The 15569-nt window shown below is 34.2% G+C and overlaps 1 protein-coding gene across 3 annotated transcripts; it reads right to left on the bottom strand.

The window, feature by feature from the left end:
- Positions 1-4610: 4610 nt before the first annotated feature.
- Positions 4611-14736, bottom strand: LOC120148929 (paired amphipathic helix protein Sin3-like 4). 3 transcript variants are annotated; one of them, XM_039161892.1, is made up of 24 exons: positions 14428-14736; positions 14114-14310; positions 13376-13534; positions 13073-13259; positions 12894-12992; positions 12614-12781; positions 12208-12529; positions 11678-11814; positions 11231-11306; positions 11118-11147; positions 10634-10908; positions 10387-10541; positions 9932-10059; positions 9578-9832; positions 8386-9078; positions 8182-8273; positions 6522-7163; positions 6320-6420; positions 6097-6235; positions 5852-6001; positions 5600-5763; positions 5406-5517; positions 5107-5292; positions 4611-4907 (listed from the first exon to the last, which is right to left on the bottom strand). In XM_039161892.1, the coding sequence occupies exons 2-23, from the start codon at positions 14188-14190 to the stop codon at positions 5119-5121; spliced, it is 4335 nt and encodes a 1444-aa protein (XP_039017823.1). In that variant the 5' UTR covers positions 14191-14310; positions 14428-14736; the 3' UTR covers positions 4611-4907; positions 5107-5118. The 3 variants fall into 3 exon arrangements, with proteins under 3 accessions (XP_039017823.1, XP_039017822.1, XP_039017824.1); XM_039161891.1 differs by having other exon boundaries at positions 4611-4910; positions 5110-5292; XM_039161893.1 differs by lacking the exon at positions 11118-11147 and having other exon boundaries at positions 4611-4910; positions 5110-5292.
- Positions 14737-15569: the final 833 nt, after the last annotated feature.

Here is a 15569-nt window from a genome sequence, read left to right as displayed (position 1 = left end):
GTGATTTTTTATACCAGCAGACCTTGATTTTAGATTTCTATACAAATGAACACCACAAAGTCCATGAAAAGCATCTGAGAAACACCTTCTAACAACGTTATCAATTGAGTTTGCCCTATCGGATATGATTGTGAGATTGCTAATAGGACCTATGCAATCCCTAAGATACCCCATAAATCATGTCCATGAATCAGAGGTTTCATATTTGCCAACCCCGTAAGCTATTGGCAATATCTCATTGTTAGCATCCATGACTACTTCTAATAAGTTTACTCCAAGGTATCGACCTTTCAAATGTGCTTAGTCAACTATAATAATTGGGCGCATGCAAGTAATAAACGAACAAATCTACAAAATAATATACACAAGAAATATAATCATTTAAATGTGAAATGCATGTAACTAAAAAAAATGAGTTAACAAAATTATATTGATTTACTAACCGCAGCACCAATGGCGATAAACAGCAACTCAAAGTGTCCATCTCTATCTGTTTTGATATGAGTTACCGACCTAAGATTTTTCAGCTTTAAATTGTGACAATAAGCCGACAGTTGGGCAAACGATCCTTCTGGCGCCCCCCTCAACAATTCCAAGGCATAACATTTGGCTCTCCAAGCTTGAGAATATGAGATACTAATCTTGAATCGAGCATTCATGTCAGTCATAATTTCATGTCCCTGATATACCCTGCCATTCAAAAACATTAACTCAGCCAGAAAACCACCCAACACCTTTTTGTTTGTCTGTCTATGGTGAGGAAAAACTTGGATTCTTGAACATGTATGTTTATCAATAAAAGTCATAACTTGAAACATTTCGCAATCTTTTATCCTCTTTGCAATCATACGCCACATACAGTTTTTGTCAATCATACACCTTATTTCGAAACAATCTTTGCTTGATTTGTTAACTTTTAGTTGATAGCCATCTTCCACACATTTCGTATACAAAGCTATCTTCAAGTCTTCCTTTGTATCAAAACAATCATCTTTCTTGATACGAATAATTTTTGTGTAACAATCAACTGTTATCTTTACCAACTCTTCTTTCGGTATCTGAAGTAATTCTGGCATATTCCAGTTATACTCCCGTGGCATTTTCTTCGGGGACTTTTCTTCGGGGATTTTTTCTTCTTCTTCTTCTTCAGGGTTATATGAATTACAGAATGGATGTTCAACATGTTCATTCATAGTCGTAACTTCATCCTCATTATCATCAACAACATCTTCCTCGGCAACGGCTGTTTCATCATCAAAATTCGGGTATTGACCAATATCAAAATCATTACACACAGGGTATGTTTCTTCTTCTGAAACATCATCAAAATCCGAGTATTGACCAAGATCAAAGTCCAGGTATTGACCAAGATCAAATTTCGAATACTGACTAGTACTCACAATTTTTTCTGTTGGCTCATCATCGTCTAACAGGTAAATACGAAAACCGGAATTTGGTGCTGAAAGTTGATTGGGATTTGGATTAGGGAAAGGTTGTGGGTTTTGAGATTGTGTTTGGTATTGGAAATGTGGTGAAACAAAATTTTCTTGGTGATGAAATTGTGGTGGAACCATTAAATTTTGAGCACCATAAACTGGGGTTGAAAAACTTAGTTGATTACTACCCGCTACTGACCCAACTTCACTACTTCTAGGTTCAACAACATACAATGTAACATCATCTTGCGAAACACTAATGTAAGAAATGAATCGTTCAACATCTTCATTGTCGGTTAACAAATAAACTTTACCTTTTCTCTGATAATATAGCCTAAATCCACTTAGGGGCTCTAAATTCAATTTATTTGTAACACGTAACATTAGAGTTTCATAAGTTAACTTTTTTAATGACAGTTTTAGTTGAAGATTCATGGGTAAAGGCATATATTGTAAAACACCATGAACATTCTCCCATGACCCTCCAAAACACAAATCTATCCAAACATGATCAACATTAGATGATTTCATTATTGTAAATTAATTTACTAAACAAACGAGCTGCGAAACTAAAACCTGTTGCCGGATGGGGAAGGATGTCGTTGGATATATGATGTCGTTGGATATAGGAATGGATGTCGTCGGAGAGAGTGATAGATGGAGATGAAATGAGTTGCGATTTAGGGATTTAGGTTATGAGTTGATGCTGCTGCGTAGTTATATACCCAAAACATTTGTGTTGCGAAACTAAAACCTGTTGCAAATTTGAAATTCAGTGTTGCGATAGTCAGAATCGCGTTGCGATTTACATATTCGCATTGCGATTTTCTAAAATCAACGCGAATTTGGAAAATCGCAATGCGATAGTCAAAATCGCGTTGCGAATCTGGAAACTGATTTGCGATACTGGAGATCGCGTTGCGATTTAGAGATCGCATTGCGATTTTGTTGGTCATTTTGGCAAATCGAAAAAAAGTTGGTCAAAATCGTATATTATAAGACATTTTCGGTCACTGAGGTTATTTTCTCTTTATATAAACACTTAAAAGATTAATTTATGATTATCTTTGTTTTAGTGTAAGCGAAAAATAACAATACAAATCATGTTTATTCTCTACAACTCCTCTTTTCATGTAAAGAGGAATATATTTATCTTTTTACAGTTAACGTCGTATGTGATATAGTAATATCATAAAGAAACAATCTTCTCTGATACTCCTTGTGTAGGTCAATTGGACCAACTCTTTTAATGTATTACTTGAATCATAAAAATATAAATAATTTAAAGTTATACTTTTTTTATTTTCGTTGATCAACGACATAATCAATTTTGATGTTGGTTGTTGATCATCAGTATTTTTATTGTTATTTTATTTTTTCTATATCATATTTTTATATTTTTTATTGTTTTTAATTTTAATAAATATGTCTTTATAATACGTTTTCATCTGCATTTATGATACATTTTTCTTTATCTTTTGGTCGTTTTTTCATTTATCATTTTTAAGGGTTAATTAAACATCGCCGCGACTAATCAATGTTACACTTATATGTCATCATGTTGATATTATCCACTTTAAACTCTCATATTGGATTTGGATACTTGATTTACGTTTGTGGATAATTTTCTCAAGTCGCTCAACTCTAATTTACAGTTTTGTCAATTATTTATTAATAGATTAATCTTCTTTTGTGGTTCGTTTACTAATACGATCATATATGTTTGTATCTATCATTGTTCGAGTATTGGCTAGATTTTTTTTTAATCTTTCTTCATATAATCCTTATGTAATATTAAGTTATTAATTTTATGTCAATGTTTTTAGAAAAATATCCAATAATATACTTAATTTACAATTATAATTATAAATTTTCATTATATATATATTAATAAAATTAGTCACTTCTATAAAAGAATAATGTAAGTGGCTTTTAGGTTTGCTCCTTTTGTTATGTCTATAAGTTAGAATCGATACTAATGAATTATAGTTATATAATTAGGAAGATATAAATGGGAAATATAGGGCACAAGGTTGTTTTTGTGTTGTGCTTTCATATCTTGTTGATCCATTCTCTCTCAGTTTTAATCGAGTGGATTTTTATGGAACTTGACGATATCTATTTTTTCATTAACTGAATTTTAGTTGTTTTATTGTTTATTAATTGGGTAAAGTACACTAATGGTCCCCCAATAATAGGATATTACTTTATTAAGCTCCTCAAATATTAAAAGTTACAAAATAATTTTTCGACTACATAATATTATTCTATTAAGTCCCTCTACTATTAAAAGTTACGAAATGATCGCTCAACTATTCCTTATGTTTCAATCTCGTCATTTTCCGTTAAAAAAATTACGATTGTATAAACTAAACATTAACATGATGACTGAGAAATAATATTTTGAAATTATGTAATCACATTTTATCATATCATAGTCAATATGTTAACATTCAACTCAGAATATCATCATCTTTTTAATGGAAAATGACGAGTTTGAAACATAATAAATAGACAAATGATCATTTTGTAACTTTTAATAATCGAATGACTCAACAAAATAAAATTATATAATTGAATGACTTTTAATAGTTATGACTTAATAAAATGGTACTTTGTAGTTGAATGACCATTTACGTAATTAACCTTATTAATTATGCTTTGTTACGGTTTATGAGACTAAAAGAAGAGTTGCTGAGGAATAAAAATATATTTTTATCATAATTTAAACTAATATATTTTTTCTATTAGTATAATAAAAAATATCATTATTTAAATATATACTTTTAACTTAAAACATCATCTATAATTTATAAATTTATAAATTTAGTTTTTACACATTTTTTTAGCTTTTACACTAACCAACAAAAAACCTAACAAATCAAAGATAAGTTTGAACGGTCCCAAGTATTTATCAAAAGCAGAATGGGGCATCTTCTACTAAAGGATAGAACAAGTTTTGAATTCAGGGATTAAAGGATGAGTATCTGAGAAAATAGGTTAAGCTAGAATTATAGAAAATCATTTTTTTTCATCCTAACCTTTACTTATTTCTACATAATTTGCACAGAAAAAAGATAGGCAAATACCACAAGTGAAGAATTGAGTATTCGGATACTCGATCAAATGCGAATAAATAAAGCTAAATATTAGCCAAAATAAGAAACCAATTAAGAGAAAAATAATAATATGGATGAATGGATAATGAACATATGTGTCATGTAATACACCAGAAAGAAATATATGATATTACCTCCTATGTACAGTAGACGACCGTGGCTCAAATACCACCACAAACTTGCACAGATTTAACTTACAAATTCTTAGGACCCCCTCAAAATCTATTTCTTTATTTGGCTGGTCACATATATATATATCTATGGATGATACTACATTGAACCATGATTTCATTTAGAAAGAACAAAAGTTCCCACTTGCTCGCCACTGTCAACTCTTTCACCGGGTCTCTAACGCCTGTGTTTGTATGTAATTAATGCATGACCCGACAGACAAACACAGAAATCTGAAGAAAATGTCTCGAGGGTGTTTCATTTTTTTGAAAAAAAAAATATTTCAATTGAAATATAAGAGATTGGATTGAACACAGATAGAATTGCTTTATGTTTCATTATTGTCCTTTAATTCTGAGCAAACAGAACAGATTCAGACGTACCATATCTACTTATGCTAGCGAAGTATATGCCAGGAGCAATCTCTGATATCGTTGTTGCCTTCGTTGTCTAACTGAATTACCGTTTGAAGCCGTTGCTCGGCTATGGCACTGGCTGTTCTGATTTGAGGCCGGTTTTCGTCTAACTCGGAACAAAATATCTTCCGTATCCAAAACATAAGAGACCTATCAGGCACCAATTCCAGTCATTTAACTTATCATATCCATGTATTTACAATACAATGCAATAAAAGAAGTAAATTCCACCAATGTGAGAAGGAATATCCAACTGGATATACCTTGGAAGAATGGCAAGAGATCTTGCACTCCAAACCATTAACTATTTTAAGTCCTTCAGTCACCAGACATGTTGAAGATGGATCATCACCACCCACACATTTGCGTATATTCCTGCAAACATCATACTTATATATTATGATAACTTCACGAAGTAAATGCTGACAAACATGTCTATAGTCCTTAGTGTATATACCTCTTCAAGAAAATCCCAGGCTTCTCTTTTTCCTCGGGAACAACTGAGAGAAAGTCATTGTGCAAATATGCCGCAAAATTAGGGTCCATGGAAACAGCTGTCACTTCAGGCTTATCATGTCCATAGTCCATAAGCTGGATAGATAGACAAGTTGGCCTCGATGACTGTAAACAAAAAATAAAAAATGCAGTGCATGTGAGAGTTGTATATTATAGATCAAATAAACAATCCAGGAGAAAAGGTAAATCTTACACATTCAATGCGATATATATTCTCATCATGAAGGAGAACACGAGCATTTTCATGATAAACAACATCAAATCTTCTAGATTTTCTTGATTTCTCATACGCATACAGTTGAAGGAGTTTATTGTCTATTTCATCACTTGCAATGGCTTGAAGCTGAGGTAAGCACCACAAAGATGGTAGAGGTAAGGTCAGGAACACATAGGGCAAGAAAGGGGGGATTTAGGAGGGAGTGGGGAAATCAGCCTTACCTGTTTGACAATTTTAAATATCAGCTTATCCAGAGTGAATAGAACGTACGACTTAATTCCAATGATAGCTCGGCAATCATCTTCAAATTTCGCATTATCAGAAGAGCCATCAAGTAAATTGTAAAGTGCGCTCATGAACCTGTATCATAAAAGAGTTTAAATGAACAAGTACTGACCACTTTTTTAACATTTTCCTGTAACGACAGAAGTTGAACTATATTACCTGGCATAGAGATCAGTAGGACTTGAATCACTAGAAGCCCTCCATTTCCTATCAGCAGATGATGAATTAACCTTTGCTGATTGTAGTCTCTCATACAATGTCTGTTGAAATTGTAAAGGGGATACTGAGTTGATGAACAAACTATATGAGAATATCCATTAGGATCAGCTAAATATTAGCACTTCAACAAAATGCTACTTACTCGGTGGAGCCTAAACAGCACATAAAATGAGTCATTTCCATAAAAAACTCGTGAATCCTTCTTGTTCTCGTGTAATGCTGAAGGGACATGCTTTGCAAGGGGCTTTCCATTCAGTAGGAAACGTTCAGAAAATGGTAACAATGTTCCATCTCCTTCCACATCATGGGCATCAGCCATCCCTTCAGCTTCACCTTCACCTTCACTCTCTACTTTATTATCATGTTCATCATGGTCTACATCGTCCTCCTGCTCCTCCCTCGATTCACCTTCGCCAGAATCACTTCCAAAAGCCTCACCGTTCTCAGAAGCATTCTCACTATCCTCTGATGTCCTCTGAGCACTTTCATCACCTTCTTCATCAACATCATTTTCTCCCCCGGCCTCTCTACGGCACACTTCTTCCTCAGCATGTCTCTGGTATTGTCTGTTTGCTGCACCATCCTTAACCTTAATGGCAGTCTCCAAACCAGCTTCAGCATAATCGGCGAAATTGTCTTCCTCGAAATCCCCATTTGGGGATAATTCACCTTCTTCCCTTTCAACTTTATGTTGTCCAACAGATCCTTTGTTATACCTGTTAGTTCTAGTGCCTTCTGTCATCATCCCATTTCCAGATAAGATTGGCCTAGAACAAGCACCACCCTGCGGTATATGTAAATTTCAGCACAAAGAAAAACACAAAACCTAAAATCTTCTTCTCATTGACTATGACTAAAGCTGAACTATGCAGTCACATAATAAATGAAGGCTAATCCCTTACTTTTATACACATCTTCTGTAAATACTAAGGGTGCGTTTGGTTCACGGAATGTAAGATTACCAGTGGAAATGTAAGATTACTGGAAATGTTGTATTTTGTGTTTGGTTGGCTTAGCAGAAATGTAAGATTACCGTGTTTCGTTAAAAGAATAAAAGATTATTGGAATGTATATTTGACCAAATTGTCCTTATTATATATTTGTTTTTTTAACAAGTTGGAAAATATTTATATATTTTTTTATAAAAAAAATTATATAATTTTTTTTACAAAATTGAAAATATAAAAAGATTTAATGAAAGGGTAAAATTTTATTTTAACCCATGAACTTCATATAAAATTTTAATTATAGACTTTTTTTGTAAGTCTAAAATAGTTTAAGGATAAATTTGTACTTTAGCCTTCGTAGAATTTTTATTATTCAATGACAGAAGAACGATATTTTTGGGAAAAAAAATTAAGGGCATTTTAGTCCAAAACGCCGGTAATCAAACAATACCCAAGGAAAGGGAAGTAATGACATTCCCATTAATATACCCCAAAAAATTCACTATTGGTAATCTTACATTACCGGGAATGGGATTCCCGGACTAACCAAACGGGGGAATGTGGATTCCATTCCCATGGGAATCCCACATTCCCCCATCCAAACTCCCCCTAATAGACAATTATAAAAAGATGCCATCAAAAAGTCACTTGACAGACACTTCATTAAAACCAAAAATGAGCAGCAGTAGATAAGTCATTAGGCATAAAATATCTGAAATGATAAACCACATAGACCGGTTATCAAAAAATATTATCAACCACTGGGGACATTGTAAAAAGCAACACTGAAGCAAAGGGATTAGTTCCTCATCTAAGGAATGAATAAACTGATAACCAAATGAGTATTGCCCATACCTCTGATGAAGGTAAATTTTCATTACTAGACTTTAACTCTAGTCCACCCTCAACTGCAGCATTACCAGGTCTGGAAGGAGTAGCGATAAGACCTTGCAACAAAATATATCTCAGCATTCTAGTTAACATTCTAGGAAAATTGAAAATTCAATTGCACAACTAGCTTGACATAAAAAATGAACAGCTTTAGAGGCATAAGAAAACCTGAAGTATTCTCTAGGCTTGTTCTTCCATTGCTTTGATCCATTCTCGCAATAACAGATACATTTGAAGCAACCAACCGTTCATTAGAACTAGCTTGTTTACTGACCCCTGCTACTTCACCGCCGTTAGAGGGACTGACTTGCATTCTATCTTGTTGAGGAGCATCAGAGGAAGAAACATTTTTATGACCAACACTGTCTATCTCAGCAGAACATTCTTGCTTGATGCCATTATCCCAATTCGGCAACCAAGACCTACAAGAACTGGATTGCTCTGGTGGAATAACTTCATCTTCATGTCTAGAAGGATTTAAATTTTTGGGATTCATGGCAACACCGCCACCAGGGCTCCCTTCACTCTCACCAACACTAGGACTACCACTTTTGACGATGGTGTTCTTAGCCTTCACAACATCTTCAGTGTCCTCCGCTCCCTGAGGACGGGAAGGAACCCCAAGCATGGGTTCCAAAAAGGTAGTCCATATTTTAATTACTTTATCCAATTGCTCAGTTGAACACATTTCTCCACAGGAATATTTGATGAGCTGATAAAGATCTTCATGAATTTCAGGATCAGGGTACTCAAACTTCAAATTGGCAATAATTGGCCGTCGGTTTCCAGCAGCGATAGCAAGAAGCACATCATCCTCTTTGCGCTTCTTCTCACTGATTTCTTTGATCTCAGCCAACAGAGCTGTACCGAATATGAAAAGGGACAATGAAAACAGACAATAATCAAGATAAATATTATACAATTATTCACTTAAAAGAATAAGTCCTACAATTCAAGGAGTAAAAATATAAACCATTTCAATTAGTAAATTTCCAGTGTAATAATATTTTAGAATTACTAACTTCGTCCTAAATAAGTGAACTTTGAAACAAGAAAATTCAGAAAGGCGTGCTATATTTCAGTTCCAAAAAAAAGCAATCAAACATGAAAGCTACTCCACAAAGCATGAATAACAATAGGAAATATGAAATCACTGACGAAGAAAGTTTTCAAGACCAGCTTCCATTCATATGCTGTTCTAAAGTTCTCAGTATCACTTCATGGTAAATTAAAAGGTAAAAATCATGCATGATAATATATGATATATACAGCATAACGTAATCCTCCCAAAGACCAATATATTTAAGTATCGAACTCTTTATCCTTTTTTTTCTCATTAAAAGGCAAAAGCTGAAGATACCTTTGGTGCTCAAGTTCTTCGAGTCCTGCTGTTTAAAATAGAAGCTACGGTGGTCCAACGATTTATGATAATTCTTGGCATAAATTTCAGCCCAAACTTTATTAAAATCAGAACGACATCTAGCCCACTCTTCTTGTTTCTGCTTCAAGCGAGTTAAAATAACTGGCAAAGCAAGATGGGCATTTTTCCTTAAAACATCCATCACATCAAGTCCATGGTCACCATATAAACGCTCAATGCACCTAAGATTGAGAGCTGCAGTGACAATCATACGAGAATAGACATCAGGAAAAATAGGAAAGGGTGTGATATACAATACATACATGTACAGATATTTTATTCATAGTCTATAACCTGATAAGTGCTCCTCAATGCCAATTGGACTGTCTACTTTGATGATATTACTGTTAATCTTTTCTAACAGTTCTTCTACTCGCTTGGTTGCTGCATTCACGGACTCTAACAACATATCCAGTTCAAACCTGTAAACATAAACATATTAGATTTTCACAAATTAAATTCAAGTGAACATACTAAGATAATATTTCAAGAGATTAATAGCACCAAAAAGGAACGCAAAGCAAGGCTCAGTCACACACAGATTAGTTTCAAACAGTTAACAAAGGCGTAAAAGGGTTGTGAAGTTGTGTGCATACACCATGGACCACATGAAGGTGAAACTTGCAACAAAATCTTAGGTGAGGCCGAGAAACAAATGAATAAGCCCAAATATAGCTAAAGTTAAATAAAAACACCCATGAAGGAAAAAACATGCGGAAAATGCAATCAACAGCTGAGGAAGGTTCAACCTGTCATCTTCACAGCGAAATAGGCTTTCTTCATACTGGTTTTTGCGCATGTGTTTGAAAGAGTAGTCCTCACTACCAGATGTGACAGAAACCCAGTGATCATTGAGAACTCCAGAACCTAGCTCTGTTCTCTGGCTTGCAGAAGGTATTCGGTACTGCAAGGCAATAGACAAATGAAGTAATAATAGACCCAACGTATTGTTCCGATCAAAAAAACAAGATTGAATACGAAGCAAAAACTACATACATTCTTTGGAAGAAGCCGATAGCTAGGAGTGCACCGTTCACAATTAGAGAGGTCAAGTTCATTAATGGGTTTTCCAAAGTATTTATCCTTGCTTGAAAATAAAGAAACCCTGTGACCTGCTTCTTTATTGCCGAAGGAACTTTTGTCGAGTCTGTCCCTTTCTCGGGTTTCACGGTCTCTTATTTTGACCCCATTATCCCTTTCACGATCTCGATCTCTATCCCTTTCTTCTGTTTTAACTGATCTTGGTACCTGCCCTTCATTGTGCAAGTATTCTGCAAGCATAACAACTTGCTAAGAACATATTGGAACTCAACCAAAAGTAGCGGCCAGTTCAGTTCAACTAGATGCTCCACTAGTTTTGTTTAACATTAATACAACCATTGTTAAGAGTTACGACTGTAACATTCTTTGCTCTGCTTCAAATAAACTGGGGAACTCTTAACTGAAGTTGATAAGTGGGGAAACAGATAGTTGTACTTACTTTCACTAACAAAATCTGCAAGCAAGCCCTCTGCATAATGGGATTTGATTAGTCAACAACGACACTGCAAAATTCATATAAAGCTGAGTTATAACTTTTCTGCAGATACTTACCATTCTTCTCACATTGTGCCAAAAACTTATTGAAACCATCCATCACATCTGAGTATCTTCCAAGCAAATCATTCACCTAACAAGAAAAATTTTCCAAAAGTTACTAGTTTTATCTGTATTGTCCCTAATTAAGCAGTCCAATATATGTGTGTGCATCTACAATTATATCAAACAAGAGTAACAATAAATTATAATATTCCAGGGCACTAAATATTATGATGTTGAAACTCTGCAAATTGCTTAGTCAATTCAAAAAAATGCAGGAATGCATTGAGCTTTTTCAGTTGAAAAAGCATAATAAAGCTTGAACTGTTCAACTAAAATATGTAACATACTACACAAGTCCTTCCAACAAACTAAAACAAGAAAGATAAACTACATGAATTCCTCATGTGAGCTGAAGAAGGAATTAGTAAATTACAAACTAATGATGTCTGTAAACCATACCAAAGATTGCAATTCTGTGCGTGAGATTACTTCATTGCTATAGAGGTGAAGGCACCTCAAAAATTCCTGATAATGCTCAGGATTTCTCAACTTCTCCTTCACTTTATCGCAGAAGGCAAACTCCTGATTATAAACACCTGATATGGAATGATGCAAGTCAAAGAAGCAACATGAGCAAATGAAAAGAAAAATATAAAAATTTGAAAATTTTACAATACCGAGCTTATTACAAGAAATCATACAGATGAGAGTTGCCATCAAGCGATAACATCCATTCACGAAAATCATTGTTATTCACACAAATATTATATCCCTCCTAATACTTCTGGGGAGAAGTAAGCAGAAACAAGGGGATTTAAATGAAGAATAAACTTGTCAATGAGGATGGTAGCAGACCCCAGAAGAGATATTAGGTTATTATGAGGATAAAATTATATTGTATATAATAGAAAGATAAGCAACTATTTATGTTTAAACATTTTCAGCCATAGATTTTACTACAATGTTTAATTGGGAAGCAGAAAACTCACTTTTCATTGCATTTTTATCGTCATATGCAGGACCGTCCCCAACTTGCTGAAGTTGCTCAACAGCTGATTCGTCACTCCTACGAGCGGGTTTTCCACTCCGTTTATGTGGAAACTGCATGTTAAAGTCTCTGTTTCCATCAATTTTAAAGTCTCGATCATCCGGTTCTCGGTCTCTCCTATCTCTGTCTTCCATCTTGTCCCTTTCTTTTTCACTGCGCCTTCTTTGCTCTTTTTCAGTTTTCATCATAACTCTATCATGATCTGGATCAGTGTGTTCCATGCTAAGGTCACAGTCAGCCAGCAGAGCTGCACACCTATCTTTCTGCCAGATATTCTCATAAACCAAATGTTAGCTTGATTGGCGACAAAGAATCATAATTCACTAAAGGATTAGGCTAAAGGAAACCTTGTCAGCAGAGACTGCACACATTCCAGGCATAGCAGAATTCCTGTCTCGGGGTATAGAGTTTCTACCGAAGGAAGCATAATTATTAGATGCTGATGCTGAGTTATCAGGCAGAAAATGAGTGAACTCCGAAAGTAGATCTGGATGGTGTTGGAAAAGGCCAGCAACCTATAAGGAAATATAGTTTTTGATCACCAAAATCCGATATCCAAGGCAGCATACAAATCCCATGCAAAGACAGAAGACTGAAAAAAAATAAAGAAACTATAACGTAACAAACCTCCTGATAGACCTCATTGATAGATTTATTTTCTTTTCTGTACAAGTTCAAAATGTCTAAAAAGGATTTATAGACATGGTCATCACCCTGAAACCTTGTCTGCAAAAATCAAATAATGAGATCAGAAATGTTGCAGGCAAAAACCGATCTCATAAATTCATCAATGGCACAAATTCTACCTTAATTTTGTTCACAAAACTAATTGCTTCTTCAAACTCCACAGGCTTCTTTTGGGGAGGCTGTTCATCATCCAATGGGAGGGTGATCTCATATCCTTTGGGCAAAAAGGTATTGAAACCCAAAATCAGGTCTCGGTACCCTTTAAATAACTCCTTCACCCTTTCTATGACACCCGCAGTATCAATCCTACATTCAGTACCATTACCACAAGTCACAAATTGGTTCATACAAACATTACTAGGGTATAAGGAGCAAAATTTACAAAAGTAAGGTAATTTTTTAAAAATAAATAATGATCAAACCTTTGTGCCTTGAAGTCTTTCATTACTTCAAGAAAGTCATCATATTTCTCCTTGTTTTCTTGAAATATATCTTTAACTGCTTTGAGATATGCCAATGCATCATTTGTGGTCAGTTTCTGGGTAGCTCCTGTACCTCCCGCCATCTGGGGTTGCCCAGAGCTTCATCATCGGAAAACATAATACATGGTAAGATTAAAGAACATTTCTGGCTAACTGTCACGTATATTTCCAAATGAAATTTAAAAACTATACATATATACACACGTATCATTGTCACCTTAAAAGTAGATCAACAGCTAGGGTTATTTAGCCTTTTCTGCAGACAATTTTTTTCTGCAGGCAATTAAAACCTTATCTTTAATACTACACGGACTCTTCACAGAAGAAAAACTAGACACATGCCCATCTAGAAAAGAAAGACTATTACTATTTTTTCCATCTCCAAACACCTTCAGAGAAAATGAATATGTCCAACCAGAATTTGTAGAAAACGAAAAATATATATATTTTTTCTCATCAAAGGTAAAGATAATTCACGAATGGGACCGAACTTACACAAACTAAACTAAACGAGAAAAAGACTAATCAAATCTGCTAAACCGAACAAGCGACAGAAAAGAGGGCGACAGTGATTGACCTGTTAGAATTTCAAACTTAATCTCATTGTAGCTTTCATAACGAAAACACAGATTTAGACCAAAAATAATAATAAAAAAAGAAGATAAATCTTTGTTTTACCCTTCTCCTCGAGAAGAGACCACAGGTCTTTTAAGTTGAGAGCCGCCGATGTAAACCTCATCCCTGGACCGCTTCATCTCTTTTCCTTTTTTTCCAAATCAAAGCAGAAGTTTTTTCCCCCCTCTTTTCTTAATTATCTCTCTATTTTCACCAACAAATCATGCTTCAAACTTTGATTTATCTCCAAAAAGAAATTCCTGCAATCAACAAAAAACCACAGTTATTTTAAACCAAACAATTAAACAAGATGCAGATCTCAAAACAAAGCAAAAAATCACCAAACGAAAGAACTTTTTTTCTTTTCATCTCCTCACCTCCTCAACAGATCATCGCCAAAATGAATTTCCCAAGTAAATTCACATTACTTGCAAATAAAGGCACGCTAAATGAAAAACAAATTCCGAAACATAAAAACGAAGATAAAACTGCTAAATTGCAAAAAAATAATAATAAAGGATAAAATGAAAATCAGTGTTCTCGAGCAAACTCTAGAAGAAAGAACAAAACAAAAGAGAAGCGAAGAAGTATTTCCCAGATCGAAGGATTCTCATGATTACAGCAAAGACGTTGAAGAGATGAGATTTTACGATAATTAAATTTTATTTACCTATTTATTTATTTATTTATTTTGCTTCGGAGAAACAGTGTTCTTTCTTTTCCTTCTTTTTTGTTGAAATGTTGATTTTTGAAGAACAACTTAAGAATTGTGATTTATATTAGGGACCGGAAGTAGTGGGTCTGATCGAAGCCCGGTTCAATTGATAAATTTGGACAGATACATAACGTAAGGGCTAAAGCCCAAGCACCACAAGAATGAACAATGTGAGCCCAATTACTTCGGCTCAAACTGATATATGTTTTTTTTTTTCGGGGGAAATTCACACTTTAGCCTACCAATCTATATATTTGTTCATATTAGTATCTTATTTTTGTTTATATTGATATATGAATTCTTTTATTTTTCTCAGATTAATATTGAATTATTTTTAATTATATCGGTGAAACTTGTCCACTTATCTCACATCAGAAATTTTTTATTAGAGAAGCAATTAATTTATTAAAAAGATAAAATATTTAAAATTATAATGAATGTTTATAACTATAATGATAAATTAAATGCGTAATTAGGACATGCTCCTAAAATTATTGATACAAAAATATAGTCATTTGAGATCATACAAGGATTAGATATGTAAATGAGACGAGACGGATCGCGAGATATTCGAAATCGATTCGGTCAAAACTCGGTCAACACTCAACTCGAAAGAACTCGGCTCAAACTCAAATTCTTAACGAGCTTAAATGAGATACTCAATACTCGACTCGAAAATATAATATATTAAAAATTTTAATTTTAAAATTAAATCATTAATAATTATGATTTTTTAAAAATATATTAAAATATATAATAACTCCACCACCAAGTAGGTGTGCAGCTAGGCACACAGCACACCTA

Source organism: Hibiscus syriacus, unplaced genomic scaffold (assembly GCF_006381635.1).
Source record: "Hibiscus syriacus cultivar Baekdansim isolate YM2019G1 unplaced genomic scaffold, ASM638163v2 tig00110988_pilon, whole genome shotgun sequence".
NCBI lineage: Eukaryota > Viridiplantae > Streptophyta > Magnoliopsida > Malvales > Malvaceae > Hibiscus > Hibiscus syriacus.
This window is presented reverse-complemented; position numbering and strand designations above follow the sequence as displayed.